This window comes from Mesoplodon mirus (assembly GCF_964341445.2).
Source record: "Mesoplodon mirus genome assembly, chromosome: 2".
In the NCBI taxonomy this organism is placed as follows: domain Eukaryota; kingdom Metazoa; phylum Chordata; class Mammalia; order Artiodactyla; family Ziphiidae; genus Mesoplodon; species Mesoplodon mirus.
In genome coordinates this window covers 123469628-123495900 of record NC_138977.1, presented here as the reverse complement: position 1 = coordinate 123495900, position 26273 = coordinate 123469628, and the positions used below count along the sequence as shown (strand labels likewise).

Here is a 26273-nt window from a genome sequence, read left to right as displayed (position 1 = left end):
CCATGGGATGTGGGCAGAGTTGCAGGACATGCTGCCTGTTGAGGACCCGGGGCCACATCGCACACCCACACCCACCACGGGGCTGCGCCCCGGCTGCCCCGGAACCACCCACTGCCTGCGGTCCCCCCGCGGCTCATCTCCACTTGGTCGAGGCAGACAACAGGCACATGGGACACAGTGACACTCCTGCGAGACTCTTCTCTGCAACGGTGGAAGACAATCTGAGGAGCTGAAGTAGAGCATGAAACTTCACAAGGAAGACAAAACCCGAGGCTGGGCCACCAGCCGGACCCTCGGACCTCAGGCGGGGGACCGGGGCTGCACTAGCAGGGAGCAGGGAGGAGCGGGGACTGCGCGTCGTCCATGGCCCCAGGCACCGGCCGGGCGTGTGCGGGCCGGGCCAGACCCCGCAGGCCCCGCAGGGCGGCCAGCGCCAGGCGCACCAGAAGCCGCAGCAGGAGGAAGGCGAAGGGCACGGCGATCTGCATGATGTGGAAGATGGCCGTGCTGAACCTGCCCAGCACACAGGTGCAGGCGAAGGCCAGCAGGCTGGCACAGGGGTATAGCACGAGCTTGGCGAACATGAACGCGTGCTCCCGGCCCCCGAACCGCGCTGAGGGCTGCAGTGTCTCCCTCTCCTGCAGCAGCGCCGTGGTCCAGATGGCGAACTGGAAGATGCTGGCGAAGAAGATGATGGCGCAGCTGACTCGTACGCTCTCCAGCTCGTCGTGGGGCCGCCTTGCGAAGGCTGATGTCTGCTGGTAGGCCAGGGGCAGGCCGCCCACGAAGGCCAGCGAGAGTGTGTTGAGCAGCCCCATGGGCTGTGTGGCCTTGCGGATGTGCAGGAAGAGCGAGTGGTGGGCGAACCAGAGCAAGCCCACCGTGGCGAAGGAGCCGAAGTAGGCCAGGAAGTGCGGCCCAGACACGCCCAGCGCCGCCACTAGGCTGCCGTGGAACTTTTCCTTCACGTCCTTGGAGTCCGGGACGTTGTCCTCACTGAGGGGTGAGATACATAGCATCTGCAGCGGCCCCACCTCGGGTGTCCGTTCCAGGCTGCCTGCCCCCACCCCGTCCCAACCCCTGCGCGGGCTGCCGGCCCCCCGCACACTTGAACTTCAGATGAACGAACGGCATACACTGAGATTGCGCGCATCTATGTTCACACACACAGCGCCATTCGCCTGAAGTTCAAATTCAACTGCAGCCTGTGTTTCCTTGGCTGACTGCAGCCCTGCCCGCCGGACCCTGGGCTGGTAAGCAGCACGGGCCCTGAGCCCACAGCCCCTCTGGTGCCCACGGGTGGGTGCTCCTGAGGTCTGCCCACCGTCCTGCAACGGCCTGTCCACTTCGGGAGCGGTACCACAGACCTGAAGGGCTTTGCCTCCGAGGTCCTCAGATTCCTGGGCAGAACTTTATTTTAAGGAGCGATTCTAAGGCACATCTGGCCCAGGCTTCTCCCCACTGAGGTCATGGGGCTGCCGCCCTGCAGCCACGCAGCCCAGACACACCTCTGTGCCCACGATGGCAGCTGCATGCGTGCTAGTGGGGCTGGGGGCAGGAGACAGAGCCTGGGGGCTTCCTGGGGATCCCCACCTGGGTCCTCGGGGCTGTGGCTCTGGGTGGAGGAAAGAACCCTGACTGCCCCCCGCCCCGGGTTCCCAGCCACAACTGCTCCTTGCTGCCACCCAGCAGGGGACCCAAGCCAGCATAGCCTGGCTGCAGGGCAGAAGCAAAGCCAGATCGCCCCAGAACCTTAGGTCTAGGTCTCAGAGATTGGTACCAATGGACATTTGCTCCCAATTTTTAAAAATTCACAAATTACAGTAGGAAAAAGCTACTAAGAGAAATTTAGGAGCATCAAGACCTTAGGTGAGGGACTTCCCTGGTGGCGCAGTGGTTAAGAATCCGCCTGCCAATGCAGGGGACACGGGTTTGAGCCCTGGTCCGGGAAGATCCCACATGCTGCGGAGCAACTAAGCCCATGCACCACAACTACTGAACCTGTGCTCTAGAGCCCACGAGCCACAACTACTGAGCCCACGTGCCGCAACTACTGAAGCCTGCGCGCCTGGAGCCCGTGCTCTGCAACAAGAGAAGCCGCTGCAATGAGAAGCCCGTGCACCACAACGGAGAGTGGCCCCCGCTCGCCGCAACTAGAGAAAGCCCGCGTGCAGCAACGAAGACCCAAGGCAGCCAAAAATAAATAAATAAATAAATTTATATTTAAAAAAAAGACCTTAGGTGATCAGTTACAGAACATAAAATCAGAGCATTCTAACGTTAACAAAATAAGAATGTGCTGAAGTATGACCAAGGAATAAAAGGCTTAAAAAAAAAAGATGGAAGACTTGAAAAAGCAGCAGATAAAACACTTAGAAATAAAATTACAACAACTAAGGTTGGAACTGTGACAGACTGCAGAGGCTGCCTGGCCGAGCAGAAGAGCAGGAGTGAAGGGAAGAGGCGGGCTCGGAGCAGGAGTGGACGCGGGGAGCTGGGGGCCTCCCACCCTGCGCGTGCAGCTCTGGGAAGGACGAGGACCAGGCCCTTCTCAGGTGGGTTCTCAGGTGGGAGGCCCTTGGGGAGGAGGGTGGGCCGGGAGACCTCAGTGCCTTTGTGGGGCTGGCGGAGGAGTCTCGGCCCGGTGGGTCCTCACCAGATGTCCAGGATGAGCAGCGTGGCCACAATGGCGTAGACCCCGTCGCTGAAGGCCTCCACCCGCTCCTTGCTGAGCGGCTCGTGCAGGTCGAAGGTGAAGATCTCCAGGTTGTGAGCCGGGGGCTCCCTGGGGCCTGTGGGAGGGGTAGCCAAGCCCTCAGGGCCTCAGGTCAGCTAGGAGGCCCCGCAGAGACGCCGCCTGCCTGGCCCGTGTTCTGCGGGCCCTGACAGCAGCACCAACGCCCCACACTCCAGCCCTGCCTGGCACCTACCCACAAGCCTGGCTCTGCACCAGCCGGCGGCCTTGCTGACGTAGGGCAGGAAGATGACTGTCGCCATCAGCAGGTACGACTGCACGAGACAGGGCACAGGGCACGTCAGGGCGCGTGGTGCTTCCACCGAGGGGCCCAGCCAGGAATCCCACCCCAAAGCCGCCCGCCTGGAAGGGACTGCAGCTTGAGCAACAGGAGACGAAACAGGTGAATCATCCGTCATCAAGAGAGAAACCTTCTGTGCATAGAAGAACATTACCGGGGGGTGAAGAGACATTGCACAGAACGGGAGATGTTTGCAGACCACACACCTGGTAAGGGTTACTATCCAGGCTTCATAAGGAACCCCGACAGCTCCATGACAGAGAGACAACCCAACTGAGAAATGGGCCATGGACTTGAACTGACATTTCTCCGAAGAAGAGAGACGCGGCCCCAACACGTGGGCAGGCGCTCAGCACCACTAACACTCGGGGAAACGCCAGTCACAACCACGAGGAGAGCAGCGCGCACCTCGGGACGCTCCCAGCGGGAACAGGAAGCAGCTGTGCTGGGGTGGGGTGGGGCTGGAGCCCTGTGCGCCTTCGGTGGGAATGTAAATGGCGCAGCTGCTGGAGAACAGTGGGGAGGTTCCTCAGAAACTAAATGGGGAATTGCCACAGGACCCGGCAAGTCCACTTCTGGGCACACACCCAAAAGCACGGAAAGCAGGGGCACACCCATGCTCACAGCAGCCACCGAGTGTCCGTGGGTGGGTGATGGGGCCCATCCACACAGTGGGGTACTACCGGCTAATGAAAAGGAAGGGAATCCTGACACCAGCGACGTGGATGCACCTTGAAAACATGCCGAGTGAAAGAAGCCAGACATAGAAGCCTCCTGTTTCATGATTCCATTTATACGGAGGAACCAGAATAAGCAAATCCCTACAGACAGAAAGTAGACTCGCAGTTTCCCGGGACTGAGGGGTGGGGAGACAGGGAGTGGCTGCTCATGGATTCAGGGTTTCTGTCTCGGGGGGATGAAAAGTCCCAGAACCAGAGGGAGGTGATGCACGGCGACATCGGCGGTCAATGCCACCGAGCTGCACGCTGCAGATAAAATGGTCACAATGGTCAATTTTTTGCTACGTGGACACCCAATTATTTTAAACAGGGAGGCTGGCGAGCCAGGCGTGCTCCCGGGCCCAAGGTGGCCGTAGAAGGCTCCTCGCCCAGCCCTGTCGCCTCAGCCGGTGGCCCCCCTCAGTGAAGGGCTTCCACCCCGTCCTTCACAGTCATGCTTCAAGGTCACCTGGCACCTGGCCTGGTGAGGGGACTCAGGAGACAACGGGCACCTCGGGGACAGATGGGAGCGGCCGGCATCACAGCTCTGTTTACAACCTCCAGTCTCCACACGTCAGAAGACCACACCATACACATCACTCAACACACACACACTGAGGGGGGGAGTGCCCCAGGTGCCTGGCAGGTGAGTGCAGAGGCTCCGGGGGGCGACGTAGGCCACGCAGGGTCGGCGTGTGTTGTGTGTGTGCACGTGCGCTGCGGGGTAGGAGGGAACAACAGCCTGAGGGGGAACCTGAGTCCCGGGCCGGGGGGAGATCTAAATGGCCGTGGGGACCTGCCCAGGTCTGGAGGAGCGTGAGTCCTGGGAGCAGCAGGCACAGGAAGCTGGCATGGGAGGCCGAGTGTCACCAGTGGAGGAAGGTGGTCCAGAGGGAGGTCAGGACGGCCTGGGCCAGGGCAGTGAGCAGTGGCTGGCCCTGGAAGGTGGACCCTACACAGCATCCCAAACGAGGGAAGGGGCTGGTGAGGACGCCTGGAAGGATGGCCGTGGGCTCGTGGGGAGGCTGAAGGAGGTGGGCCTTAGGGCCAGGAGGCTCTGACATGCCTCGTCTCACAGGGGACGAGGGGTCAGACCCCTACTGTGGGGAAGGAGCAGGAGGGATGGAGAGGAAGGGGCAAAAAACGCAGCACAGAGAAACGACCGACCGCTCCCTCCGAGGCCGCAGACCCCCCCCAGCCCCACTGAGGACCCTCCTCTCCCCAGTGTGGCGGCCCAGCGCCCGCCTCCCACTACTGTCGTCCCGTGAGGGTGTGGCCACTGCCCAGGCTCATCACTGCCCCCGGCAGCACGCTGGGCCCTGTCTGCCTGCTCCAGGCCTTCCCGGGGCCAGTGTCCAGGCCCGGCCAGTGGGCACAGCCCCCGTGGGCCTCAGCTCTGCCTGCTTCTCCTGACCCAGGCCACACGCACCACATCCCAGCTGTGCCCTCCATCCTCCACCCGACGACCCTCGCCGCCCCTCAGCCCCTGACCTCGTCCCCAGAGTCAGGAGGGGCTGTCCGACCGGAAGCCTGGATGCAGTGGGCCCCTCGGTCCTGCCCTGCTGTCTCTGTGCCGCCCCCTTGCCAGCCCCACCCTGGGACACCCCGCCTGACCCCAAGGGCCCCCGCAGCATCCCTCCCGCCCGAGAGGAGCGGGGCCCACCTGAGAGGCGCAGCCACTGTACAGCGAGGGGACCGAGCAGAAGCCCGAGGCCCGCCCCCACCTCACACACCAGCGTCCACCCTCCCCTTTACCCACCCGTGGCCTGACCTGGGGCACCCTGGACACTGGACCCCAGCCCCCAGCTCCATCCTCCAGGGTGCGGCTCTGCAGGCCTTGCCATCCTGTTTGTTTTAAACTTGGAATTCTCTTAAAACACTTACTAGATGTTTAAAGTAACGTTAACCGTTCATTTTTTCACACGTCTTATGATGCTGTGGGTGTAAAGATTCACTTTACTTCACTAGAGCTCAATTAAAGGCAGGAGCTGTGCATCAAGCTTCTACAACCAGCTCTGAGACGGTGGCTTGCGAGGGTTTACCTTCCCCCTCCTGGATGATGGAAGCTGCACCAGAGCAATATGCCTATCAAGTCAGCTGTGGGCTAAACACTGGGTGTCAGCCGGCTCAACGCCGGCAGCTCGGCCAGGACGTACCCTCCGTATACACTATTGATACCACGTATAAAACAGATAACTAATGAGAACCTACAAGGAACCCTACTCAATGCTCTGTGGTGACCTAAATGGGAAGAAAATCCAAAAAAGAGGGGATGTATGTGTACGTAGAACTGATTCACTTTGCTGTACAGCAGAAACACAACAGTGTAAAGCAACTACACTCCAATAAAAAGAAGTAAATAAATAAATAAGTAAATTAAAAAAAAAAAAGCACAACCTGCAGGCTCGAGGGCGCCGTGGACGGAGTCCCGCACGGCTCTGCCCGCGTGGCCGCCGTCTCTCCCTGGACGCTGGGGGTGCATCCGCCCGGCCCTCGCCCAGCTCCAACCACGCCTGCACCTCCCTCTTCTCCACTCCAGTCTCTCCTGCTCTGGAATTTCTTTCTCCACTTTCTCTCTCTTCTGGCGGCTCACGTTCCCACGCACGCACGTCTTTAGAAGGCACATGGCCTCCCGGGCCCACAGGGCATACGCTGTGTTTGCTCACGCGGGCTCCTCCCTGCAGAGCAGTCCCCCGGTGGGCTCCCCGCACAACCCCCTGGCCCCGGTCCCCCCACCCCGACTCACCACTGGGTAGAAGAAGAGGGAGAAGCCGGCCGCAGCCAAGCACAGCGCCGGGCCCCGAAGAATGATGCCCAGGATGTGCTGCCGGTAGAGGGCCCGGTGGGCCGAGTGCTCGATCTGGGGGCTCAGCAGGTGGGGGAAGTGGAACGCGTAGACCACGATCAGGGCCTGCGGGAGAAGCCGGCTGCAGGCTGCGAGCGGGGTCTCGGGTGGGGCTCGCTGCAGGATGTTCTGGGGGTGCAGAGTGGACGGGAGCCCTCGCTTTGCTCTGGGGGTCAGGTGTGGGCCTCAGAGAGCCCCGCCTGAGGGTGCTGGCGGCCCCATTTCACTCTCTCTCCCCATCAGCACAGGAAGCCCAAGCCCCGAGCGTCTCTGGCTTTGCCCTGCCGCGGCCCACGCGGGTGCCCCGTGGCAGGCGCTGCGTGGTGGGTGGCGTCTGCATGGCTCCCACCATGGGCAGCCCGGCACACGCTACATCTCCTGCTCCACGAGGACGGGGTGTGGGGGTGGGGCGCCGGTGTCCTACCTGCACGGCCCCGACAGCCATCACACACACACAGAACAGGAGGATGCCCAAAGGCACCTCGGGGAAGGCCACCATCAAGGAAAACTGCAGCCAGAAAAATCCACAGAATCAGGACCCGCGGGGCCCCAGAGCCCGTGAGTCCCCGTGCATCGGCGGGGCTCCGCCTGCTCAGCAGCAGAGCCAGCAGGCCGTCTTGGGCGGGAGCGGCCCGAGCCCTGGAGGCGTCTCTCTCACAAGAGCCATTCCACCCAGCACCTGAAGCCTTTAAAGCTGCACACTTATCAGATTCATAGACTCCCCAGACCCCAATTCTCCGCGACGTGCTACGTACCCAGAGCCCCGCTCTGTCAGAATCAGAGGGAGCTGCGGGGTGAGGAGACAGAGGGGTCACATGCTGGGGACGAGCCCAGGTCGGCCAGGAGGCCGTGGGCTCCGGGGCTCAGGCAGGAGCCGAGAGCCTTAGGGAGCACGGAGAGGGCGCCCCTCACTGCGCCCTTGGAGGCCAGGCTGGTCTCTGCCCCTGAGAGCCCCGCCTGGGGCCCTGGAAGCCTCCCCATTCCATCCAGCCTGGAAACCCAGGGTCGCCCTTTCCCCCGGAAACTTCTCTCCTCTCTGCAACTCCGTGGTCCAGGCCCTGAACCTCCCAGTGGTCTGAGAGCTTCTGAGAAGGGAGCATCTTAGGGTCAGAGTCCTCCTGCCCAGTGGAGGGCAGTCCCCCATTCCACCCCCAGGTGGAAGTGGGAGCGGAAATCCCTGTGACTCACTGTGAACGGCAGGAAGGTGATGGTCATCATGCAGGCCTGGGAGGGAGGGAGGGAGGAAGGGGTGCTGAGGGCGGTGTGTGGGGCCCTGGGAGTGGGCGCGTCCCGGCCCGCACACCCAGGGGCACCGGGGAGCTGAGCACAGGCAGAAACCAAAGGAGAAACTCACCAGGTTAAGCAGGGCAAGCGTATCGTCTATTTTCCCAACAACTTGGAACAATCTCAACAATTTAAGGAAAACAGGAAAAGTCATGCTGTCAGTTAACGTGGTTCTAACGGCATCAAATACAGACACACATACGACAGAGGCGGTTTCACACCAAGATGGGAAGATGCCCGAAAACGGAGGCAGGAAGCAGGCAGAGCTCCCGAGGCCCCAGCCCCTCCCCAGCCCCCACACAGTCCCCCCAGGGTTCTGACCCACATGGATGTGGCCTTCTCCCCCGACTGGGGAGGTCTGCACCTGGCCAGGGGCCAAGGGCGGCCGGGAGGCAGCCTCAGGGGCCGAGCACTTCTCTAAAAGTCAGAGGTAGGGGCCGTGGCCCCGAGATGGCAGCTGACCCCCAGGCCTAGGGTGGGTCTGTGCCGCTCCCAGAAGGCAGGACCTCCAGCAGAGGGGGGTGGGCTCCTGTCCATGCTGCAGGGAGGGCGGGGCTGACGGGGAGCCGGCCACGCCAGTGGCCCGCACGGCCGCCGGCAGGACTGGACAGAGGCGGCTGTGGCCCCCCTGGCTCTCGCCAGCTCTTGGGCCTCTTGCTTTCCGTGAACAAGGAGGCAGGAGAGGAAAGCCTTTAAAGAGGGTCACGTGTCCCCACCAGAAACAGCCACTTTGCTGAAAACAAGTATGTGGTGTATAAATGTTAAGAGACACTTTTAACCCGAGGGCCGTTGCCTTGTAGGATCCTGGCTTCCTGCATCCCCAGCAACCCACTGGGGAGCGTTTTGTAACCGAGACGTCAGCACCCCAGCCCATCCCCACTCATCTCCGGGGGTCCTCCTGGTCCTTGCGCCCCGTCGGGGGCTCAGGTGACGCCCACAGCTCTGGGGCCCTGTCCCCCTTGGGTCCTAAGGAACCTTTTCCTCCTTAACAGAGAGCTCGGGCCCTGGAGCGTGTGTCCCGAGGCCTCACCCTCCTCGCTAGAGTCCAGGGACCAGGACGGAGGGGCCGTGCACAGCATGTGTGTCACAGTGCAGCAGAGGTGGTCGGCCCACAGCCCTACCCTTGCCCTGCCTGGGCTCACGGCAGCCCGAGCAGTGCTGCGCCTGGCACCCTGTTCATCATCCCGGGCCTGGGGTGTAAGCCCTGTTGCTGCAGTGTGCAGAGGAGAAAGCAGAGGCTTGAGCAAGGACTCGGGAGGGAGGGCCGGAGGAGGGGAGGGGAGGAGGAGGGGGGCAGGGGCAGCCCACTAACGTGACCCCTTGTGACTCAGCCCCAGAGGGCGGGGCCGCCATCCACCCCGAGGACAGCTCATCAGCGCTGAGAGCACCCCCACTGCCACCCTGACCCTCGGCCAGGGCGAGGCAACACCTGCTGGGCACACACCCAGCCGGGCACACACCCAGCCAGCCACAAAGATGTGGCTGCCAGCCCAGAAACAGGCCCCAGCCTGCCTGTACCTCGTGTGTGCCGCCCAGGCCACGGTCACGATGAGGAAGGTCATCAGGTACACAGCGATCCTCGTCGCTAGAAGTTTCTGGACACTCTTGTCAAACTCCTGGAACAGAAGAGCATCACCATCAGACGCAGGTTCACCCATGGCAGCTGGCGGCCCCGCCCCCAGGCACCAGGCCCTGGGGGGATGGAGAAGTACCTGGGAGCCCTCACCTCCCCCCACCAAGGCTCAGCCTCAGTCCCGGGCTGTCCCTGAGGCCCCTCCAGAGGCTCCCCATCTTCCCAACATGGCAGGCCCCCCGAAATGCCAGCTCTGGAGGCAGAGAAGTCTTCGTCGAGCCTCTCCCAGGATCCTGGCAGGGTGGCCACAGGCCGTGCAGCCACACGAAGTCACGGCGTCGCCGGGTAAGTGATCCCGAAGCAACTGCGAGGCCTGGCGAGAGGGCCGCGGTGTCTGGACGCCAGGTGACGGGCTACACAGGAAGCTGGGCCCCAGGCCGGGAGAGGGTTTAAGCTTTGTCAGCAAAAACTCCAAATGCAAAGGCGGTGCCTTGCTCGTGTCTGCTGGTCCTCTGAGACCACGTGAGCAGCACCGTGTCCAGATCGCTGGGTCCTCTGGCCTTGATGAACCTTCTCCTTCATGTCAGGAGGGTCCTCAGCGCCTTCCCTGAAGGAGTCTCCCCGCCACCGCGGAACCTTCTGGCTCAGAGCCCTCTCATGGGTCAACAGAGGTCACGACCCCGACCGCAGAGAGGCAAAGAGCTCCAGGCCCGCGCATCCCATCACCTCCCGCATCTCACGTGCACACCCACCACCTTGTGCTGAGACTGGTGGCACCGAGGTCCCCAGAAGGCTCTGGAGCAGGCACAGCCAGGAGAGCGTCGAGGCCCCTGGTGGGCACACGGCTTTCCTGAGCTTGGCCGGAGTGCAGCCCCCAGACCCCCTTTGGGGAGGGGGTGCCCCGGAGCAGAGGAAGCTGCACAGGGCCCTTTGCTCACTGTGCCAGGTGCCAGCTGCCAAGGTCAGGCTCGACCATCATTTCTGTTTAATTCTCATCCAAACCCTACGAGAAGTAGCGATATCACCTCCCGCAGATGACTCCCGGCAGTGTCCAGGCTAAGTGTGCTGGTTGGGCTGCAGCCAGACCACGGCCACACGTCCTGGGCCAGCACTGCACATCCTGGAGCCCAGAGGTGACACCCGCTTGAGAGGCCCAGAGAGCTGTGCTCGCACACACACACGCCCGCGAACTCCGAACGTCTCCTGGAATCACGTCCGGTTTCTGAGGTGCTGCGACGTGTGGCTATTTTACTTATAAAATGGAAATATTCCAAATTGACTAGCAATGGAAACTCTACTTTACAAAAACCTCGTTTCCCACTCACCTCCTTGCTCATGGCGCAGGCCCACGCCCAGCAGGCCGGACGCCCTCTGCTCCCCAAGCACCTGCTCTGAGGGGCACGCCAGCGTGACAGAGAGCCCAGGGAGCTTCCCCGCGACGCCTGCCGGCACCGTCCACACCAGCCTCCAGGCGCTCCTGCCTTGCTCAGGGCTCAGCGCGAGGGCACCGGGGCTGGATGGCATTGCTGGGGGACACGGCGGACGGCCTGGCCCTCCCAGCCAGGTACGCCCGAGTGGAGCCCGGCCTCGAGCTCAGGGCCTGAGCCTCCTGGACCCTCGACCGCACACCAGACACTGCAGACTGTTCCCAAGTACCTGTTCCGGGGAGATCTCCGTGTGGGTCACAGGCAGGATCTAGGAGAACAGACACAACACGAACCCAGGAACACTTCTTGGGCTGGGCACTGACTGCTCCCTGGATGCCACGTGCCGGGGACGCAGGCCAGTCCTGGTCTGCTCCTCCCCACACCCCCAGTGGCCTCGGGGCCCCAGGTCAGGGCCCGTGCTGGGCGGGGCCCCGCACGGACCATTACGGTGGCAATGATGGACAGAAGCGCGTCGCTGAAGCTGAGCATGCGATGCGAGTGCTGGATCCCGTCAGCCATGTCCTCGTCCTGTGAGCCCGTGGAGGAGGCTCCCTGCCCATCTAGGGCCGGCTCTGGGGTCCGGGGCCCAGACATGGTGGTGCCTGGGAAGAAGCACAGGTCTGAGCCCGTGGGGTGCTCTGGGGGCCGTGACACAGGGCAGGGGGGCCTAGGAGGAGCCACCCTGCTGGGCGGGGCTGGGCAGAGGGGCCCTGCCGCTGCTTCCTCTGCCCCGTTCTCCTCTCCCAGGCAGCCTTCTAGAAGAGGGGCCTGTGACCTGGGAGACACACCCTGTGACTGTGTCCCCTCTAGGGACAGGAGAGGCAAGCAAAGGCACACGGCACGTATGGTGGGTGCTCCGGGGCTGGGCGTGACACCCTTGGCCCCAACCAGACACCACCGTGTCCCTGCTCCCATTGCACCCTGCATCACAGCTGTGATGCGACCTTTGGGGGAATCAAGGTCCTGCGTGGAAAGCCAGCTGCACCGGCTGCTGCCCCGCTGGAGGGCGCTCTCGCTCCTGTTGGCAGGCGGCCTGGGGGACTGGTCGGGCACCCTCCAGTGAAGCCCCCACGGCAGAGCTCCCTGGACAATTCAGTATCAGAGGTGGGCTGGGAAGACAAGCGAGGTGCCAGCTGACGGGGCTCCGGGCAGAAGAGATGCCAGTGCCTCCTGGGAATGGAGTCGGGGCCCCGCAGCGGGAACTCTGGGGGGCAGGCCGTGGCCCCTGGGAGGCACCAGGCTCCTTCCTGAAGGCAGCGTGTGTTCTCTGCCATGGAGCTTGCCTGGGCAGAGGGCCAGCATCGAGAGGTCGGGAAAGAGGTCGGGGCTGGAGTCACCCGCAAACGCTATCAGAGAGGACGGGATGCCCCGCAGTGGCGGTGGCGTGGGGGAAGCACCACGCTGAGGCGCCCGGGACGGAGCAGGAGGGGCGTCCGGAGCGCAGGATGCCAGGGCTCCCTCAGGACGGGTGGCCTGACTGGTAAACCCCCCGAGAGGGAAGACTGGACGTGAAAGGGCAACCTGGTCTTCATCCTGAAGAGAACACTGCTGACCCTGGCAAAGTGCCAGGAACCCGAGGGAGAGTGAGAGGGAGGCAGAGCTCCGAGGTGTAGCCTAGCCTCCCAGGACAAGAGGAAAACAGAACCCCGTCCCCAGAGTGGAGAAGGGAGGCTCACGGGGACTTCTGGACACAGGAAGGACAAAGTGCGGACACGCGTACAAGACACGCAGCAGCCCAGCCCGGGAGGTGCAAAGGAAACCGATGGGAGGACAGTCAGCTTTGCACCAGTCAGTGGGCTAAGGGGCGGCGAGGGCGTAAGGGATGCAGAAGCTGGCAGGGAGTGCAGGGCACCTGGGCCACCGGGAGAGCACTCAGCAGCCCGGTAGGGCTGCGGCACCCATCCCCAGGCGGCCAGCCCCGGGGCGCACACGAGCTGGGGACCGCGGGCCTCGTGGAGCGGTTCACCTCGACCATGAAAGCCACACACGTTCTGACTGGCAGGTGTCACGTTATTAACCACTAAGGGAGCTGCCACCAGGGCTGGGGACTGTTTGCGCCCCGAATATGCACGCGTCGCATGTCGCCCCACACCGGGGGATGGGATAGAAGGTGGGGCCTCTGGAGGTGACTGGGGTTGGAGGAGGCTGGGAGGGTGGGTCCCAGGATGGGATCGGTGCCCTGAGAGGAGGAGACCAGCGTGCTTCCTCCCTCTGCTGTGTGTCGGCAGGCCAGGACGTGGCCTCACGGGAAACTGAACTGGCTGCCACCCTGATCTGGGACTTCCAGCCTCCAGGGCTGTGAGAAATAAAGTCCTGTTGTCTAAGGTCCCAGTCTGTGCCATTTTGTTGTGGCAGCCAGAGCAGACTGAGACAGTAAATGACAACAGATGAAAGAACCTACACGCATAAACTCAGAGGCACATGCTGAGAGGGATGGATCAAGTGCAGAAAGACACACGTCGTGTCGCACCACTGATGTACACACATACACCTGTAAGAGCACGGTAACACAGACAGGACAGCACTGCGGCGACCCAGGCAGGGAAGGGTGGAGGATGGGTGCGGATGGGGTTCTAGCTCTCATCTGTATCTCTAATTTCTCTCTCACTGGATTCACTTTTTAAAGTTTACACACAGGAAGAATCACCCCTTCTGGTGCCCAGCACTGAGATTTAGACAAATGCACAAGGTGTGTAACCATGGCCCCAGTCACAAAGCAGTTCTGTCCCCGAGCAGTCCCTTTGTGGGCAGGCCTCCCTCGACCCAAACCCTGGCCACCGCTTGTGTTTTCTGTTACTGTCATTTTGCCTTTTCCAGATTGTCCCATAAATGGACTTGTACCTCAAAGAACCTCGAGTCTGGCTTCTTTTACTTAGCACAATGCATCTGAGATGTACCCATGTCTAGGGAGTATCAGTAACATGTTTTTTACTGCTGTGTAGTTAATTGTACTGCATGAATGTACCTGTTTATCCACCCACCAGTTGGGAAACAGGTCATTCATGGTTTTAGCAGTTAAGAATAAAGACACTATAAAGATTTACACACAGGTATTTGTGTAAACCTGTTTTATTTCTCTTGGGTGAATACCTCAGAAGGGGTCTGCTGGGTCATTTAGTAAGTACGGGTCAACTTTACAAGAAACTGCCAAACCATTTACCAAAGTAGCTGCACCGCTCTGCATTCCCACCAGCAGTGTGTGAGAGCTGCATCTGCTCCCTATCCTCGCCAGCACTTGGTTTGGAGGGTCTTTTTTAAATTTAATGGATTTTTTTTCTTTTTTTTTTTTTTTTTGCGGTACGCGGGCCTCTCACTGTTGTGGCCTCTCCCGTTGCGGAGCACAGGCTCCGGACGTGTAGGCTCAGCAGCCATGGCTCCACGGGCCCAGCCGCTCCGCGGCATGAGGGATCTTCCTCGACCGGGGCACGAACCCGTGTCTCCTGCATCGGCAGGCGGACTCTCAACCACTGCGCCACCAGGGAAGCCCCTATTTAATGAATTTTTAATTATAGCTGTGCTGAGAGATGTGCTACCTCACTGTGGTTTAATTTGCACTTTCGTATTGACCAGCTGGGTATTCTCACGTTCTTACTTCTTAACTGTACATCTTTTGTGGCAAAGTGTCTGCTAGAATCTTTTGTTCACTTTTTTGAGGAGTTATTTGTATTCTTACTGAATTTTGAGAGCTCCTTCCACATCGTGGTTAGAAGTCCGTTGTTAGATATGTAATTCGCAGGCATTTTCTCACAGTTATGTGGCTTGTCTTTCCTTCTCTTACCAGTCTTCAGAAGAATGTCAGTTTTAAACTCTGATGGGACTTCCCTGGCAGTTCAGTGGTTGAGACTTCACCTTCCAATGTGTGGGGTGTGGGTTCAGTCCCTGGTCAGGGAGCTGGGATCCCGCGTGACTCAAAGCCAAGAAACCAAACGTAAAGCAGGGGCAGCATTGTGACAAATTCAGCAGGGACCTTGGAGATTGTCCACATAAAAAAAAAAAATCTTTATATCTGGATGAATTCCAACTTGCCACCTTTTCATTTATGGATCATTCTCTTGGTGTTATATCTAACAATGCTTTGCTTAACCCAAGAGCACAAAGATTTTCTGTTTTCTTTTAGAAGTTTTAAAGTTTGAGGTTTTACTTTTGATCTACGATCAATTTTGAGTTAATTTTTATATAACATACAAAGTATAGTCAAGTTTCCCTTTCTTGCAGATGGACGTCTGGTTTTTCCAACACTTCTTGTTGAAAAGACTGTCTCTTCTCCACTGAATTGCCTTTGCACACACCTTGGTCAAAAACTAACAGACCACATTTGTGTGGGTCTATCTGGGGAGCATCCATTCTGTCCCACTGATTATGCATTTATCCTTTGCCAGTTTCACACTGCCTTGATTATAACTTCATAGTAAGTCTTGATATCTGCTAGAGTCCTCCAGCTTTGTTTTTTTTCCAAAACTGTATGGATTATTCTAGTTCCTTTGCCTCTCTCTCACATGCCCCTGCTTGTTGGGGCCCCTTTCATAGTTGCTACAGGCAGAAAGATGGGGTACAGCAGCCCTCACTGCCCAGGCCCACAACTGGGAACTGGCCTAGGGTCAAAGCCACGAGGAGGAAGAATGAAAAATGGAAAACTCACACGTGTGGTCACTGATTCAAGTTTCAACTGCCCTTTCCAACCTATTGCCTTTTGCATACTTTTTCTTTTAATATTTTGTCCAAAATTTTTTCCTGTAATCAGCGGGAGAGGCAGCCTGAAGGGGACTTCCTCATCTTCGCCAGCACTAAACTTAATACTTTTTTCTTTTAATTAAAAAAAATATATTTATTTATTTGGCTGTGTCAGGTCTTAGCTGCAGCATGAGGGATCTCTCGTTGCAGCACGCAGGCTCTCTAGTTGTGGCACGTGGGCTCAGTAGTTGTGGCACACAGGCTCTAGAGCGCACCAGCTTCGTTGCCCCGCGGCATGTGGGATCTTAGGTCCCTGACCAGGGATCGAACCCGCATCCCCTGCATTGGAAGGCATATTCTTAACCACTGGAGCACCAGGGAAGTCCTTAAACTTAATACTTTACTTTACAGAAGGGAGGGGGAGAGAGGAGCTGAGACGAGCAGGCGGAGGGGCGAAGGGAAAAGAAGACCATCCTGACAAAAATAAGACAAAAGCTAATGTGTTTCATTAGGCACGGGTTAATTTGGGGAAACAGATGTCCATTACATTGCTTTCTATACTTTTTGTATGTTTAAGTTTCTTTCAATTAAATTTTATTTTTAAAAAGTCAGTAAATATCAAATATAGACACAAAAATCCTCAACAAAATGTTAACAAATGGATTCTGCAACATATAAAAAGAATTATATACCATGCTAAGTTTTATTCCAGGAACATAAGGTTGGTTTAAAATTTAAAAATCAATTATTGGAACACACCATATCAATAGAAAAAAGACAAAAACTATCATCTTAATAAATGCAGAAAAAGCATTTGACAAAATCTGACACCTCTTCATGATAAAAACTATTCAACAAAATAGGAATGAAAGGAAATTTCCTCAACCTGATACAGGGCTAATATCACACTCAATGGTAAAAGACTGAAAACTACCCCCCTCAGATCAGTGACAAGACGAGGATGTCTGCTCTCAGCACATCTATTCAACACTGCTCGGGGTTCTAACCATGGCAACTATGCAAGACAATGAAACAGAAGGCATACAGCCTGGAAAGAAAGAAGTAAAACTATCTCTATTTGCAGATGATGTGACTCCGTATATAGAAAATCCTAAGGAATCCACACAAGAAAACTATTAGAACTAATAAATGAGTTCAGCAGGTTTGCAGGAAATAAGATCAATATATAAAATAACTGCATTGCTATTTACTAGCAATAACCAATCTGAGAATAAATTTAAGAAAACAATTACATTTATAATAGTATCAAAAATACTTAGGAACAAATTTAACAAAGGAGTACAGGGAGTCCCCTGGTGATCCAGTGAAAAAGAATCCGCCTTACAATGCAGGGGAAACGGGTTCGATCCCTGGTCAGGGAACTAAGATCCCACATGCCGCGGGGCAACTAAGCTTGCGCGCCACAACTACTGAGCTCGCGCACCTCAACTAGAGCCCGCGCACCACAAACTACAGAGCCCACATGCTCTGGAACCCACGTGCCACAACTACAGAGCCCACGTGCCCTGGAGCCTGCGCGCCACAACTAGAGAGAAAACCCGCACGCCACAACTAGAGAGAAGCCCACGCACCCCAAGGAAAGATTCTGCATGCCTCAACGAAGATCCCGCAACTAAGACCTGATGCAGCCAAAAATAAATAAATTAAATAAATAAATAACAAATCATCTTTTTTAAAAAAGGAGTACAAAACATTGTTGAAAGAGATTAAAGAAGACCCCAGTGAGTGAAATGACATCCTCTAAATCCATCCTCTATTCATGGATTAGAAAATTTAATACTGTTAACATGGCAATACTTCCCAAACTGATCTACAGATTCAATGCAATCCCTATCAAAATTCCAGCTGCCTTCCATGTAGAAATTTACAAGCTGACTCTAAAATTCATATGGAAATTTAAGGAACCCCTGGCTATTTAAGGAGTAGCCAAAACAATCTTGAAAAAGAACAAAGCTGAGGACTCACACTTCTCAATTTCAAAACTTAGTGAAAAGCTATGGTAATCAAGCCAGTGCAGTATCGGCATACAGATAGACATATAGATTAATGGAAGAGAATTGAGAGTTCAGAAGTAAACCACTACATTTATGGTTAACTGATTTGCAGTAGGGTGTCAAAGCCATTCAATGGGGAAAGAATAGTCTTTTCAACAAATATTGCTGGGACAACTGGATATCCACATGCAAAAAAATGAATTTGGATATTACCTCATGCCACATACAAAAATTAACTAAAAATGGATCAAAGACCTAAATGTAAGAGCTAAAACATTGGAGAAAATCTTCATGGCCTCACATTTGGCAGAGTTCTTAAATATAACACCAAAAGCACAAGAAACAACAAAAAATAAATTGGAGTTCATCGAAATTTTACCTTTTGTGCTTCAAAGGACACTATTAAGAAAGTGAAAGACAATCCATAGAATGGGAGAAAATATTTGCAAGTCATGTATCTAGTAAGACTCTAGCATCCAAAATATATACAGAACTCTTACAACTCAACAGTAAAAAGACAATCCAATTCAAAAAATGGGCAAAGGATGTGAAAAGACATTTCTCCAAAGAAGATATTCTAGTATCCAATAAGCACATGAAAAGATGTTCAACATTACTGGGTTGCGTTAGGGAAAAGCAAATCAAAACCACGAGACAGTCACCCTCCAGGATGGCCATAATACAAATAAATGATGGACAACAGCAACTCTTGGTGAGGATGTGGAGAAAATGGAACCTTTGTGCACTGCTGGGTGGGAATGTAAATGGTGCGGCTGCTGTGGAAAACACTATGGAGGTTCCTTAAAAAATTAAGCAGAGAATTAACATAGGATCCAGCAACTCCACTTCTGGGTATATACTCAAAGGAATGGAAAGCTGAAACTCGAAGAGATATTTGTACACCAATGATCACAGCAGCATTGTTTGCAATAGCCAAGAGGTGGAAGCAGCACCAGTGTTCATCTACAGATGAACATCTAAACAAAATGTGGCATCTACATCTACAATGAAATATTATCCAACCTTAAAAAGGAAAGAAATTCTCACATGTTATGACATGGTTGAATCTTGAGGACACTATGCTAAGTGAAATAAGCCAGTCACAAAAGGATAAATACTGTATGATCCCACTTATATGAGGTCCCTAGAGGAGTCAAGTTCATAAAGAAAGAAAGTAGAAGGGTGGTTGGCAGGAGCTGGGGGGAGAGGTGGGAGTTACTGCTTAATAGGACCAGAGTTTCAGCTTTGCAAGATGAAGAGTTCTGTGGACGGATGATGGTGACGGCTGCACAGCAATGTGAATTACTTAATGCCACTGAACTGTGCACTCAAAAAGGGTTAAGATGGTAAATTTTGTTATGTGCATTTTACATGGCTTAAAAAAAAAAGCACCTGGCATGTAAGTGTTCGAAAACATGTCAGCTACACCTAACCTTCATCACACACAAGTTTTTAAGACTCATGGTGATGAAGGAAAGAACACAAGGCTGAAGGTAGAGGAGAGTGGAGTTGAGAAATGATTTTTCTTAAGATGGAAGAGACTGAATAATTTTTAAATTCCGATGGCAGGAAGAGGGAGAAGTTGAAAATTCCTGTAACAGAAAGGAGGTAACTGAAGGCTCGTGACCCGTGACCCTGCAGAGCGTCACGCAGGGTGCTGGCTACGCCTCAGGGTGTGGTGAGGCAGAGATGTCCAGGGCGGGCTCAGTCTGGGAAAGCTCAGAATGGGAAATGCCAGAGTGCTGTCTGGAGATATTTATGACAAAATGACAATGAGAACAATATGTGACATCTGTCCAACATTTACTAAGTACCAAGCATTGTTCCAAATACTTTATATGTCCTGTTTCTTCTAATTCTCAAACAATGCTGTGAGGATTATTGAAAGACAAATAATGACTCTGTGTGTATGTGTGTGTGTCTAATAGCGAGAGCTCGGTGTGCATCAAAGTGCAAGGAGTTTGATAAGGCTGGAGCACAGGCTCAAATTGGGAGGGGTACCTGAAGTATAAGGCAGGACTAAATCACAAAGAGCCTTGTAAGCTCCTTCAGGAGTGTGGAAATTATTGGGAAGATTATGCAGGGATTGTGTACTTTTCTTTACATACATACATATAAATATATATATGTATTATATTCCGTATACAAGTCCATTATCAGATATTTTCTCCCAGTATGGGCTGTCTTTTCATTCTCTCAACATGTAAAAAAATATATATATATTTATATATTTATGTGTGTGTACATATATACACACATATATATTTAAATCAACAGACTATTTTTTTTTAGCAGTTTTAGGTCTGCAGAATAATCGAAGGAAAGTACAGAGAACTCCCATATACCCGTTCATTCCCCCGCCCTTTTCCCCACCATTAACATCTTACATTAGTGTGGCACAGTTAATGAGCCAACACTGACACACGGGCACATCGTGTTGTAGTTCTATGGGTGTTGAGAAATGCATGACTTGTATTCACCACTGTAGTACCATACAGAACAATTTCACAGCCCTAAAAATCCCCTATGCTCCCCCTATTCATCCCTCCCTCCCCCCGAAACCCCTAGCAACCATGGACCTTTCCACTGTCTCTAGTCTTGCCTTTTCCAGAATGTCATGCAGTTGGAATCTAACAGTATGTGTCATTTTCAGTCTGGCTTCTCTCACTTGGTGAGGTGCTTCTAAGGTCCTCCGTGTCTTTTTGTGGCTTGTAGCTCATTTCTATTTATTATTGAATAATACTCCATTTTATAGATGCACCACAGTTTATCCATTCACCTACTGAAGCACACCTGCAACAATGTATTTTGAAGTTCTTAAGTTTGATGAAGTCCTGTTTATCTATTTTTTAAAATTTATTTATTTTATTTATTTATTTTTGGCTGTGTTGGGTCTTTGTTGCTGTGCGCAGGCTTTCTCTAGTTGCGGCGAGCGGGGGCTACTCTTCGTTGCAGTGCGCGGGCTTCTCATTGCAGTGGCTTCTCTTGCTGTGGACCATGGGCATGCAGGCTTCAGTAGTTGCAGCACACAGGCTCAGTAGTTGTGGCTCACAGTCTTAGTTGCTCCGCGGCATGTGGGATCTTCCTGGACCAGGGCTGGAACCCGTGTCCCCAGCATTGGCAGGCAGATTCTCAACCACGCGCCACCAGGGAAGCCTGTTTATCTATTTTTCATGGATTGTACTTTGGTGTCATATCAGAAACTCTTACAGATTGTTTTCTATAAGTTTTATGGGTTTTTTCATATATGATGCAATGTAGGGATTAACATTCTTTTTTTAAACATATGGATATCCAATTCTTCCAGCATCCTTTGTTAAAAAGACTATCCTTTCTCCAATTACCTTTATTCCTTATTCAGAATCAATTGAACATATTTATACTCATGGGCCAATTTCTGGACTTTTTATTCTGCTCCATTGACCTACTTATATATCTTTATACCAACACCACACTATTTGGAGCACTATTTGGAGTACTATTTGGAGTAATGAAATTAGATAGTGTAAGTCATAAAAATCTGTCCTTGTTCAAACTTGCTTTGGCTATTCTAGCTCTTTCGCAGTTCCAAATGAATTTTAAAATCAGTGTGTCAATTTTAAAAAAGTCTGCTGGGATTTTAATTGGAATGGCATTGAATCTATAGATTAATTTGATGTCCTAACGATCCTGAATTTTCTAAATTAATGAATACTGTGTATCTTTCCACTTATTAAGGTCTTTAGTGTCTCTGAGCAAACCTTTTTAGATTTCAGTTATCAGATTTCAGATTTATCCCAAAGATTTCGTATCTTTTGATGCTCTTGTAAATAGTGTTTTTTTTTTCTAATTTCAACTTCCAATATTTGTTGCTAGCTATTTAGAAATATGCAATAACTTTTTATTTATTTTGCATATTAACCTTGTATCCTGCAACCTTGCTAAAGTCACTAGTTCTAGTAGCTCTTTCTGTAGTTTCCATGGATTTTTTAACCTAGAACAATGATTCTCAACCGAGGGCAATTTTGCCCCTCAAGGGACATTTGCAATGCCTGGAGACATTTTTTTCCCTAAGATTTTTTTTGATGTGGACCATTTTAAAAGTATTTATTAAATTTGTTCCAATATTGCTTCTGTTTTATGTTTTGGTGTTTTGGCTGCGAGTCATGTGGGATCTTAGCTCCCCGACCAGGGATCGAACCCGCACCCCCTGCATTGGAAGGCAACGTCTTAACCACTGGACCACCAGGGAAGTCCCTCCTGGAGACATTTTTGGTTGTGACAAGTAGTGTGTGTACTAGTATCTAGGGGGCAGAGGTAGGGGTGCTGCTAAACATACTAGAGTGCACTGGAAACACCACCCCTCCACCCCTATGAGGAATTATCTGGTCCACGATGTCAACAGTGCCAAGGTTGGAAAACTCTGACATGGATGATCATGTGATCTTCAAATAAACAATCTTCCTTATTCCTTTTCAATATGGAAGATTTTAATTTTTTTTTTTAAAGGCAGAGGACTCAGTGAGTGAAGGTAGTGGGATGGAAATTAACTAGCTCATCTTTTTTTAAGAGGCAACTGTCGTGGCCTCTCGTTGCAGAGCACAGGCTCCAGATGCACAGGCTCAGTAGCTGTGGCTCACGGGCCTAGTTGCTCCATGGCATGTGGGATCCTCCCAGACCAGGGCTCGAACCTGCGTCCCCTGCATTAGCTGGCAGATTCTCAACCACTGAGCCATCAGGAAAGCCCCTAATTTCCTTTTCTTGCCTCATTACATTGGCTAGAATTTCTAGTACAATGTTGAATAGAAATGGTGAGACCAGAGACTTGTTCCCAATCTTGGAGGGAAAACAACATCCAGTCTTTCATCATTCCATAGGTCAGCTATAGGTTTTTCATTGATGTCCTTATTATGTTGAGGAAGTTTTCATTTTATTCCTAGTTTACTGACAGTTTTTTTTTTTAATCGGAATGGATGCTGGATTTTGTCAAATGCTTTTTAATTTTTTTTTTCGTCTGTGCTGGTCAGCATGTGGGATCTTAGTTCCCCCATCAGGGATCAAACCCGTGCTCCCTGGAGTGGTAGTGTAGAGTCAACCACTGGACCACCAGGGACGTCCCTATCAAATGCTTTTTCTATGTCTATTGAGATGACCGATTTGGTTTTCTTTTTCACTGTAATACTGTAAATTACATTGATCCATTTTTTAATACTAAGCCAACTTTGCATTCCTAAGATGAACCTCACCTGGTTGTTGTATTATCCTTTTTATATAGTATTGGATTCACTTTGCTAAAAAATGTTTTAAAAGAATTTTTATATCTTTGTCATGAGGAACATTAGTCTGCAGTTTTCTTTTCTTGTAATGCCTGTGTCAAACTTCGGCATTAGAATAATGCTATCCTTATAGAATAAGCTGGCATTCATATTTCCTTCTTTCAATTTTAAGAATCTATATAGAATTGGTATTATTTCTTCTTTAGTTTGGTAGAATTCCCAGTAAAGCCATCTAGGTATGGAATTTTCTTTTAGGAAAAGTTTTTAACTACAAATTCAATGTTTTAATAGTTATAGAGCTATCTAGGTTATCTATTTCTTCTGGAGTGAGTTTTGGTATTGTCTTCCAAGGAATCTGTTCCTTTAGTACAAGTTGTTGAATTTTTATTTTTTTTATTTTTTTATTTTTTTGCGGTACGCGGGCCTCTCACTGTTGTGGCCTCTCCCATCACAGAGCACAGGCTCCGGACGCGTAGGCTCAGCGACCATAGCTCACGGGCCAAGCCGCTCCGCGGCATGTGGGACCCTCCTGGACCGGGGCACGAACCCACGTCCCCTACATCGGCAGGCGGACTCTCAACCACTGCGCCACCAGGGAAGCCCCAAGTCGTTGAATTTATTGGGATAAAGTTGTTCATGTTCTCCAATTACCCTTTTGGCAATGATGTCATCACTTTCATTCATGATATTGTTAACCTTTTTTTCCTTGTTCAACCTGGCCAGAAATTTCTCTATTTCATTTATCTTCTCAAAGACTCAGCTTTTGGTTTCATTGATTTTCTCTACTGTTTTTGTCTTCTATTTCATTGATTTCTGCTGATATTTATTATTTCCTTTTGTACTTACTTTGAGTTTCATTTGCTCTTATTTTTCTAGTTTAGTAAGATGAATGATTTGAGACCTATCTTCTAGTCGTGTTTTAGCCACAAATTTTGAAATGCTGCATTTTCATTTAGTTCAAAATTTTAATTTCCCTTTTGATTTCTCCTTTGACCTATGGGTAATTTAAAAGTGAGTCAGTCAGTTTTCAAATATTTGGATGATTTTCCAGATAAATGCTATTGATATCTAGCTTAATTCCATTGTGGTCAGAAAACATATTTGCCCAGAATATGATCCATCTTGGTAAATGTTGTTTATGTATTTGATAACGTGTATTCTACAAATGTCCATTAAATCAAGCTGCTGGTGTCATTCAACTCTACCATACGTTTGGTCATTTTCTGGGTATTTGTTCTATCATTATCTGAGAAAGAAGTATTGAAATCTCCAACTACAGTTGTGGGTTTGTCTATCTCTCCTTGCACTACTACTAGTTTTTGCTTCATGTATTTAAAAGCTTTATTATCAGGGGCAGAACTGTTTAGGGTTGTTATGTCTTTTCATGAATTTACCCTTTCATCATTATAAAATAATCTTCTTAACTTCTGATTATAGTCTTTTGTTATGAAATTTATTACAAAAGGACAGGTTTGGTGGTGAAGACTATAACTTCAGTTTTAGACATGTATATATGGCGATGAGGACTATAAATTCAGTTTTAGACATATATATATGACATGTATACAAGAGCTATCTCATGTATACGAGAGATACCTAAGAACAAATGTCTAAGAGTTCAGGAGGGAAGTGTGATCTGGAGACACAGATCTGGATTAAGATGCTGTTACTATAGTACCTAGTGCAGTGTCAGTATAAAAAGTGCTCCATCAGTATGAAATACAAAGTCTGAATAGGCTCTTGTCTCCAAAGTAATTACACTATTAAAAATCTCCACCCAAATGTAGGTCATACCAGAATAAATCCACAGCCTCCAAACTCAAACGAGCCCTGAACTACATCATGCTTTCTAGTGAGTTATTCACTAGGTTTTCCACAATAGCTATTTTAGATCTTTCCCACACTGCTCAAATCTTAGATTTCTTACCTCCCTTTCCATTTTCGGGAGATGTTTTCTTCTCCTTATTCACAGTGAAAACAGAAGAAAACAGAGAAGTCCTTTGCTTTCAGTCCAATAAACACATAAAGTTACCTGCAACTACAACCCACCTTCCTCCCTTCCTTTTATGATGAAAAGCGATTTTCTTACATCCAAAGTGAACACTTCCCTATGCTCTGGATGGCATTCCCTCCTACTATCTAGGAGACCACTTTGCACCTGTCCCTTCTTTCCCAGCAGACAATGACTGGCCCCTTTCCATCAGCTGGAGGCTGCTCAGCAATCTCTGATCCTACAACCTCTCAACATCCATCATAACTCTAGCTCCCACACTTTCTTCTCCATAGCCAAACTTACTGAGTTACCTCCACTTACCATCTCTCTCTCCATTTCTTTATTCTTCCACTCAGAGTAATGGAGAGTTTCCAATGAAACAATTTATTCTTGGCAAGGTCACCAAAGATCTCATTGTTGCTAAATCCAACACACATATTTTATTACTTTTCTTACTTTTAAATGACATTTGACACTTTTAATTACCACCCCCCCAACATCTTTCTTTGACCCGGTGACATAAAGCTCTCTTAGTTTTATTCCTGCTTCCCTGGCTGCTCCTCCCCTCTGAAGACTGTACCCTCTTTCTAACTACGGTGTCCCCTTGGTGCGCTCTTCCAAGTCAACTACCACCTACATGCTAGGGACAACCAAGTACAGCCTGGGCTCTTTCCTGAGCCCCGAGTCCTTGTATTCCATTTACCAGACGAACACACCGGCTGAAAAAGCCACGTAACTTGTGTGGACTTCCAGCTGTACCACTAGCTGTATCAACAAGACCCTGGCCACCTGGCCAGGTAATGACACTGCTGAGCACATTTTGCCCCCAAAGGCGGGGTGTGGGGTGCGGGATTAACTATACTGTGCGTTCTCCAAGATAATCTAGGATCATTAAGGCGAACACATAAAAGGATACTGCAAGCAGTAAAGCACTGCATGAACAAAGCTGCTTTATTATAAGGATAACGCACGTTAGCCCGTCTGGAAAGACATTTTTAGTAGCTTGAAATTCTAGGTGGGTTAAGATGCTGTCTGGGGCTTTCAGCTCCAGTTCTCAGTTTGGGGATGAACGCTCCACACCAGGACCTACAGGAAGCAGCCGGGCACACAAACGAGCCAAGGGATCAGGCGAGTGGTGGTGTCTTACCTGAGGGGGCAGCTCTAGATGATGGGTGACACGCGGTATTCTGGGTCCAATGCTGGCAGATCTGACTTTTCTACAGAAGCTACAAAACTCGGTTTCTAAAATTAACCTCTTCAGTCTTTCAGTAGCAACCAACTCGTTAAAAAGACGGACACTGCGGGGCCCCGGGCGCTCCGAGCACACGACCCGCTCCTCCCGCCGTGCGGCCCAGCCCCGGGAGCCCCCGAGCACCAGCCTCCGCGGAAACAGCCCCGTGGGGACGGTTGAGCGCCGCGCCGGGGCCCAGACCACCCATGGACAGCCACTGCCGCC

The 26273-nt window shown here is 52.0% G+C and overlaps 1 protein-coding gene across 4 annotated transcripts; it reads right to left on the bottom strand.

The window, feature by feature from the left end:
* Positions 1–173: 173 nt before the first annotated feature.
* TMEM175 (transmembrane protein 175) lies at positions 174–26273 on the bottom strand. Of its 4 annotated transcripts, XM_082609537.1 has the most exons (11): positions 25965–26102; positions 11325–11485; positions 11113–11151; positions 9402–9499; positions 7954–8005; positions 7788–7823; positions 7024–7107; positions 6501–6665; positions 2931–3009; positions 2657–2792; positions 174–996 (listed from the first exon to the last, which is right to left on the bottom strand). In XM_082609537.1, the coding sequence occupies exons 2-11, from the start codon at positions 11475–11477 to the stop codon at positions 324–326; spliced, it is 1515 nt and encodes a 504-aa protein (XP_082465663.1). In that variant the 5' UTR covers positions 11478–11485; positions 25965–26102; the 3' UTR covers positions 174–323. The 4 variants fall into 4 exon arrangements, with proteins under 4 accessions (XP_082465663.1, XP_082465664.1, XP_082465666.1 ...); XM_082609538.1 differs by lacking the exon at positions 7024–7107; XM_082609540.1 differs by lacking the exons at positions 11113–11151; positions 11325–11485 and having other exon boundaries at positions 25965–26273.

What these genes read in the sequence shown, in the direction of transcription:
- TMEM175 (XM_082609537.1), bottom strand. Translation starts at nt 11,477, where the DNA reads ATGTCTGGGCCCCGGACCCCAGAGCCGGCCCTAGATGGGCAGGGAGCC. An exon ending in TCACCTTCCTGCCGTTCACA is followed by an intron (nt 7,108 to 7,787) that starts GTGAGTCACAGG and finishes TTCTGGCTGCAG; the next exon opens with TTTTCCTTGATGGTGGCCTT. An exon ending in GTGCAGAGCCAGGCTTGTGG is followed by an intron (nt 2,793 to 2,930) that starts GTAGGTGCCAGG and finishes CCCCTCCCACAG; the next exon opens with GCCCCAGGGAGCCCCCGGCT.